Source organism: Corvus kubaryi, unplaced genomic scaffold (genome assembly GCF_017639235.1).
Source record: "Corvus kubaryi isolate FWS band 111438036 unplaced genomic scaffold, C.kubaryi_AGA036_p1.0 134, whole genome shotgun sequence".
NCBI lineage: Eukaryota > Metazoa > Chordata > Aves > Passeriformes > Corvidae > Corvus > Corvus kubaryi.
The window spans coordinates 7,396,570-7,404,161 of NW_024580668.1; the positions used below are offsets into that span (position 1 = coordinate 7,396,570).

At 55.9% G+C, this 7,592-nt stretch overlaps 1 protein-coding gene across 1 annotated transcript in view; it reads left to right on the forward strand.

Annotated features, from left to right (window-relative positions):
- Window positions 1–79: 79 nt before the first annotated feature.
- HM13 (histocompatibility minor 13) overlaps window positions 80–7,592 on the forward strand; it is a 13,184-nt gene continuing 5,671 nt past the window's right edge. The window contains 8 exon segments of the mRNA XM_042048200.1: window positions 80–175; window positions 177–275; window positions 1,574–1,672; window positions 2,880–2,962; window positions 4,053–4,141; window positions 4,911–4,996; window positions 5,109–5,234; window positions 7,135–7,192. Of these exon segments, the coding sequence (XP_041904134.1) occupies window positions 95–175; window positions 177–275; window positions 1,574–1,672; window positions 2,880–2,962; window positions 4,053–4,141; window positions 4,911–4,996; window positions 5,109–5,234; window positions 7,135–7,192 (721 nt within the window). The 5' untranslated portion in view covers window positions 80–94.

Below are 7,592 nucleotides of genomic sequence, written 5' to 3' on the forward strand. Positions count from 1 at the left end.
CGCGGGGCGGGGCCGGCCTCAGCGCCGCTACGCGTGACGCACTTCCGGCCGGTAAGGGGACGTGTCGGTGCGGACCGCGGTGGGAGCAGCCGCCATGGAGGAGCCCGCGGCGCACAACGGCAGCGCCGCCGGGGCCGCGCCCGGGGCCGGGACCCCCGCCCGCCCGCCCGCCACCCCCCGAGGGCAGGGCGCGGGCCTACGGCAGCCTCGTCCTCATGGCGCTGCTGCCCATCTTCTTCGGGGCGCTGCGCTCCGTCAGCTGCGCCAAGAGCAAGGTACCCCCGCGGCTCGGGGCAGCCGGGCCTGTAGGCCTCGCCTCTCCCTAAGGGTTTCCTTCGGGCGCCCCGTTCCACGGGAGGACCGGCAGCTGCATGTCCCCAGCCCTGGGCCTGGAGACGCAGGGGACGCCGGGGAGAGAGTTGGCTTTCCCCGGGGCTTCTTTAGCCACGTCCTCACCGCCCCGATAAATTCAAGTGCTGCAAAACACAACCGTCCCTTGTCCCTCCTCAAGAGGAGCTGTGTTGGTGGGACTCGTGTGTGGCTTTGCCCCGCGGCACTGGGGCTGGTTCGGGGGTGCTCTCCTGTGGCACAGCCTGCCCTGTCCCGGTATCCCTCCCGCTGTTCTCTGCATCTCACAGCAGGGACTTAAATCCCAACACTTGGGCTGCTGTAGCTCAGGAGGGAGGACTGTTTTACACAGTCTGATCTATTACTATTTTTAAAATCTCCTTGTGTGCCCTTAAGCCTCATATTAGGGGCTTCAGCTGATCTTGAGGGGCTTCTGGCAGCCCAGGCGGTGGGGAGTTGTGAGCAGAGCCCAGCCGTGGTTCAGGGCGGGGGGTTCTCATCTCTCACTCTGCAGTGAGCAGCAGGAATTTGGGTGCCTCTGCACTGCTGGGCACAGCACGGGACAACTGCTGTGCCTGGGATAAGCTGCACAAGGGCTTCTGAGGTGTCCTCGATCTGTGCTGGCCGCAGGTGTTTGCCTGAGTGAGATTAGATCTCTGAGCAGCAGCCAGCTGGGTCTGGAGCAGGCAGGGAACAGGCAGAAGACAGGCAGCCCTCTGCCTCCTTGGAAAGCTGAAGGTCTCCTGTGGGAAATGGCTTGAAAGGGGCTGGTTGAGCTGGTGCAAAGATGTCTTGGAAGGGGTTTGTAAATCTGGGGCTTTTGTGCATGAGAAGTGTCCCAAGAGCAAGGTGAGGGATGAGAAGGTGGCTGGAGAGACGCGTCGTGCGCAGGGTGATCACAGATGGTGGCACAGATGGGGCTGGCTGGGCGTGAGCGGTGAGGGAGCCCAGCTCCCCTCTGGGCAGGGGAGAAAGGAACAACGCCAAGAGAAGAAAAGCAGTAAATTGTGGCTGCCCTGGGAAGGACAAGTGCAAGGTTTGTGTTTTCCATCTCAGGCTCTGCCTCTGACACAGGCTCACCTCCAGATACAGCAGGGGCCAGTGGGTGTTTTGTCCCTCTCGCAACCACTGTGGAGCCCTGCGTGTTGTGTCTGTTCACCCCCCTGCTCAGGTGTGAAGCCAGAGCAGGGGCTGATCCATTCCTGTCCTCTCCTTCCCTCCCCAGAACTCCTCGGAGATGCCAGAGACCATTACCAGCCGAGACGCTGCTCGCTTTCCCATTGTTGCCAGTTGCACCCTCCTGGGGCTCTACCTCTTCTTTAAAGTAAGTGAGTGGCACTGGAGCTGGGGCAGGACGTCCTCCTGCCTGGTAGGAGCTCCCATAATGGGTTGACTCTGGGTTTGGCCCTTAGTGTTGGGGCAGAAGGTGTGTAAGGCTGCACAGATCGAGCTCTTTGGTGTCACCGCGCGGGAGGACATCAGTTCTTGCCTGAATTGTCACAGCTTGGGGGAAATCAGAGCCTGTTTGTGCACAGGTTGGTTCTGGAGAGCTGCCGAGAAGCAAATAGCCCTGAGCTCTTCCTGCCTTCATGGGCCAACGTGACAGGGCACAGGCTGCAGCCAGAGGGTGCCAGGGACTCTGAGGGGTAAATGCTGCTGCCTCTGTGTTGTGCTCCGTGCTGTGCTCCTGGAGCCATGTTGTCTGCAAGTGTGGGGGAGCCCCTGTGTGATCAGGTGAAGTCTTTCAGACGTTCAGAGCCCACAGGCAGAGTCAGATGACCTGAGTAGTGGATGGGAGCTCTTAGCAGCATGTGCTTTTGTTGATGTGGAGAAGGTGTCTTGGCCTCAAGCACCTTGGGCTACCTATGCAGGTCTGGCACGTGGCTGAGGTCCCAGAGGGGTCTGGAGAGCTGTAGGGCTGCAACACAGAGTAGTCCATGGGCATGGCAGGTTCCAGCTGTGCTGTTTTGGGAGAGCTGCAAGGTGCCAGGGTGCTCCTGGCTGTCCAGGAGGTGAGGGTTAAGGTGCAGAGTTGGGAATGGTGCAGATCAGTCCCTTCTCTGCCAATGGCTGTGTGCCATGTGCTCTCCTATTCCAGCATCCCCCTTCCAGGAGAGCAGGGAGGGCCCCAGGATCCCTCCACGCTGGTTTGTAGGTGTGTGATTCAGTAAGGGAGCGTGTGTCTTGGAGGGCAGGAGTTTTAATAATGCCCTGTTTAATTAGGGCAGGGGATGCTGCTGCTGCCCTGGGCCTGGGCAGCCCCTGGGAGCAGTGCCTCACTCCCTGCTCTGCAGGGGAAGCTCTGGCCTCCTTTCTGCAGCTCACAGATGCACAACAGCTCACGGGCCCATTGTGCTTGTTCTTTGAGCACATGGCTATTTCCAACATATTCTCCCTCAGCATGCAGGAATTTGGGTTATTCCAGTTATTCTTCTCATCTCCCTGGAGCACTGACACAGCTGCTGCCAACAGGAGCATGAGGATGGGGAGGATGCTGTGTTAACTAACCCCTGTGTGGTTTTGTCTTGCAGATATTCTCTCAAGAGTACATCAATCTTCTGCTTTCCATGTATTTCTTTGTGCTGGGGATCCTGGCCCTGTCCCACACTATCAGGTACAGCACAAGGATAGGTGTGACTGGCACAGGGCTACCCAAGGCTTCAGTTCATTTTATTGGGAGGGTTTTAGAGCACCATTACCCTGCAGCAGAGCCAGGTCTTTAGGGTATTTGCCCAGCCTCTTAGGGTGTTGTCCCTTGGTGGTGGGAACCAAGGCCCTGGGGGTCCTAGGAAGCCAGCACCCCATACAGCATCACTGGGAGAGCTTGTGGAAGTGTGAGTGGATGCTATGATGGGACAAGGCCAACTCACCCGGAGGAGCTTCAGTGGCTCAGCATCACAGAATCAGAGTATCCTGAGTTGGAAGGGACCCACAAGGATTGAGTCCAACTTCCGACCCTTCACAGGACAACTCCAAAAATCCCACCGTTTTCCTGAGAGTGTTTTCCAAACAGTTCTTGAAATCTGGCAGGCTCGGGGCCATGACCATATCCCTGGGGAGTCTGTAACAGAGCCCAGCCACCCTCTGGGTGAAGAACCTTTTCCTGATATCCAACTTAAACCCCTCTTGCTGCCCTGCAGAGGAAAGAGCTCTTCAGCACCCTTATTGGGATGGGTGACAGAGGCAGCTGGAGCTCATGGTAACGTCCCTGGCCTCTCGTGGCAGTGCATGGCATGAGGTGTTGAAAGCTCAGGCTGTTTCAGTAACCGAAAAAGTCGAACTGGTTTCCTGTTTCCTGAGCTCTGGGGCACTGGGGACCAGATGCTTTCCCTAGACTGGTGCTGGGCAAGGGCTTTGCTCTGCTTCTGGCTCTGCAGCAGACCCAGTCACTGATGGCCCAGCCAGTGCTGGGTACCCAGAGGATTGCTGGGGGGCATTTGCTGGGGTCTGGGGTGGGTCCTTCTTTCTTGTGGGTGATGCTCCATTTTCTTGCCCTGGAGTATGTGGGGGGCTGTCACAATACAGCCAGATCAGATCTCTGTGCAGGATGAGTTGCTGTGGCTCCTGCCAGTCCCTGGTGGAGCAGAACCTGGCGTTTCCCCATCTTGGGAGGGGGCATGGGGCCCCCTCAAATGCAGAGGTGCTGGGCAGCACCTCTTGCGGGGTTTCTGTCAAACTGCCCTTCTCTGCACCTCTCGTTTCAGCCCCATGATGAACAGATTCTTCCCTGCAAATTTCCCCAACAAACAGTACCAGCTCCTCTTCACCCAGGGCTCCGGGGAGAGCAAGGAGGGTACGTTGGCTCGCTGGTCTTTCAGGGGAGCCTGAATGTTTTCTGCCTTTACTGTTCTTTTTTTTTTTTTTTCTTTATTTTTTGGTCTTATGACTCTCAGCCCATTGAAACAACCTTCTCAAAGACTCGCCTCTTGCTCCCCGCTGAGCTTCCATAGCCAGTGTGAGCCCCGTGTATCCCTGCAGAGCTGGGCTGGCACTCTGCCTCTGTGCTGCCTCTGGCTGGCAGGGAGACCCCAGAAACACCTCCCAGAGTGCTGTAGGGGGGATGGAGCTATAGTTGTTGTTAAAAGCACAGCCTTTATTTAAGCCCCTTGGAAAGCACAGGTCTGACTGGTTTGTGCTGCCTTATCTGGGCCAGATCTTTGCACTGGCAGAAGATGCTTTTGATAAGTATCCTGCCCCATAGTAGCTTTACTGGTAAAGGAGTATTTCTGGTGATAGCACCACGAGTTAACTGGCACAGGAAGAGGGAGAAGATTTGTCTCTCCCTGCCTTAGGCAGTGCCTGAATCCGATTTCCTTATTGACAGCAGGACCGCGGGTGCTGTCCATGTGCAGCATCTGGCTGAAGGAGAAGGTCTGAGCTTTCCAGGGCCCACTGCTTGTTCCCAGGCAGTTTGCACGTGTGTACCACAGATACAGTCCCCTCGTTAGGGACATGAGCACTGAGCTCTGGGCTCCCCAGCTGTGGAATCACTCATCTCAGCCCTGCACGGGAAGGGGAGCTGCCCGGCCTGCCCCAAGTCTGACTTCTCTGTTTTCTTGCAGAAATAGTGAATTACGAGTTTGACACCAAGGATCTTGTGTGCCTGGCCTTGAGCAGTGTTGTGGGAGTCTGGTACCTGCTGAGAAAGGTAAATGAGGCACAGCTGGGGACTGGGCTGGATCAGACACGGACCCATTTCCATGCAAGATGGGGATTCCATGTGCAGCAGGACCTAGATCTCTTTTTCCTGTCCTTCTCAGCACTGGATTGCCAACAATCTCTTCGGGCTGGCATTCTCCCTCAACGGGGTGGAGCTGCTGCACCTGAACAACGTCAGCACTGGCTGTATCTTGCTTGGGGGCCTCTTCATCTACGACGTGTTCTGGGTAAGCGGGAGCGTTCCACAGGCCATTGGTGGAAGCATGTATCTGGCATTCTGCCTTTCTGGAGGCACCATGCTGGCTGGACACACACTTGCAGTCAGAATTTTCACTTTCTCAGCCCAGAGGGGTGTGGCAGGGTTGATGACAGAATCCACAGTGGCAGAATGTGGCTCATCAAATGTGTTTTCTTTTATTCTCTCACTCAGAGAGTCCAGGGCTGACAGGGACCTCATCAGGGCTATTGTGGAGTACTTGGTGTGTGTCATATCTGGTCCTATATTCCCCACTATGGTCTTCCCAATCCCTGACAGCTGTTGGGTGGGCTGGAGGCTGCTCTGGGGCACACTGAGCCTGCTTGTGTGAGCTGTGCCTTGGCTCTCTCATCTGCTGGTTTCGTTAGTGTCCTTCTGTTCTCTTGCACAGAGGACCAGACCTTGGAATGCCTCCAGTCCCTTTTCCTCAGCCAATGCTGCACCCTGACTTTTTCCTTTTGAGGTTTTCCTTATTTGTTGCAGTGTATTTGAGCTGCTTTTTTGGAGGAAAGGGGAGGGGAAGGCAGGAACGCAGTCGTGTGCTCTGCTCCATGCATGGAGAATGTGACTCCTTGTAATGTCTGTATTCCCCAGTCCTTCCTGCTGCCTCCACCTTCTGAATCACCATGTTTCCAAATGTCTGAGAGCCTTGTATACACTGAGGTCTGTCCAGCAGCTCTGCAGCTGCCTGTGTATTCCCTCCATATTTACACCTGGCTACTGTGGGTTGTTTTGTACTTGGCCAGCGCTGCCCCTGTTTCCCAGGCTTGTTAACATTCTGGGCTCTGTGGTTTTTTAGCCTGTGGGCCACTTCCTCCACAGCTCTCAGCTGGAGAGGACTCAGCCTTCTGCCTTAGCACACCTGGTGCCCCAGGCCCTGCTTAGTGTGTGAGCGTCTTCCCGGTGCTTTGGAGACAGCGAGTGCACCCCTCTGCTCTCCATTTGCTGGCTGTCTCCCACCTCAGCTTCCCCAAGGATTATCGTATTGCCCTTACGGAAGGGCTGCCTTGAAGTGGAGGCCCTCTTACTGTGCCCCTCTGCAGGAACTGGTCACTTGGATCTTGGCACGGATTTAATCACAGTGAGATCCCAGGAGGGTTTCAAGGAGGAAGGAGATCTCAGTGGGTTGATGCTGTTGCCCGCACATAGTCTTGGGGGTGAATTTGCATGTGGTGGTTTTTTTTCCCTGATCCCAGTGTGGAGTCCTGTCACTCTGTGACAATGCTCAGAACTTGCTGCACCTTGTGGGAGTCAATCTGATGCTTTAAGATTTCCCTTTAATCCAAGGCTCCAGGATCTTGCTCACCCAGTGCTAACCAGCACCTGTTTTTTGTGCCTGCTGGACTGGAGGCTTGGACATGGAAAGGAGCAGAGGTCAGGGTGGCTGCCCTCAGTGTTTACAGTCCACCCCCCAAACACTGCCAGTATTTACAGCTGATAGGGGCGTGCAAGTAAATGACCTCAGAGCACACTGCAGCTGATCTGACACTTGCCCCGTCCCTGCTGGAAGCTCCCAGGCTGGGACGCTCCACTGGGAGCTCCTGCCCTCCAACTGGACTTTCCATGGAGCTGACTGATTAAAGCTGAAGCGAGGTGCAGGGCTGGGTGGTGGGTAGCAGCTCTGCCATGTGAGTGCTGTCCCCATGCTGCTCTGAGAGCAGGACAGCCATGAAGCGGCCACCTCCTCCAGTGCCGTCATGTGTCTCCTCCCCCGGACAGTGGCCTGGCTTGCAGGGCTCCTGCACCCACATTTTGGCAGGTCTTTGACTGTTTTCTGCCCCTGAGGCCACTCCTGGCCCTGGGGTGAGGCTGTAGCTGAGCATGTGTGTGTTCCTGTGCAGCTGTGGTCACCTTGGGCTCCTCTGTTGTAGGTCTTTGGCACCAATGTGATGGTGACAGTTGCCAAATCATTCGAGGCGCCAATAAAACGTGAGTAGATCTTCCCTGTGTGTTGGGGTCTGTTCTGCTGCAGGCCCTGCCCCATGCACCCTCCACCTCTGGAGATGGCTCGGGCTGGGATGTGTGCAGGAACATTTCCTGCTAGAGACCCCTCCTCCCTGTCATTGGTCAGCCTCAAGTCAAGGCAGGTCTCTGGAGAGGGATGGTTTGCAGAGCCCTGGTCTGTCTGGGTCACTCTGCACCTTTGGAGTGCACAATTTCACCTTTACAAAAAAAGAGTCCAAACCAAATAAACACCACAAAAAAAAAAAAAAAAAAAAAAAAAACAACCAAAAAACCACAAAAAACCAAAAACCACAGAGCCCCAAAGCAGCAGGAGGGGTGAACTGGTGCTGCTGTGGAGCATGCAGTAGTTTGGGTCCTGGGACCC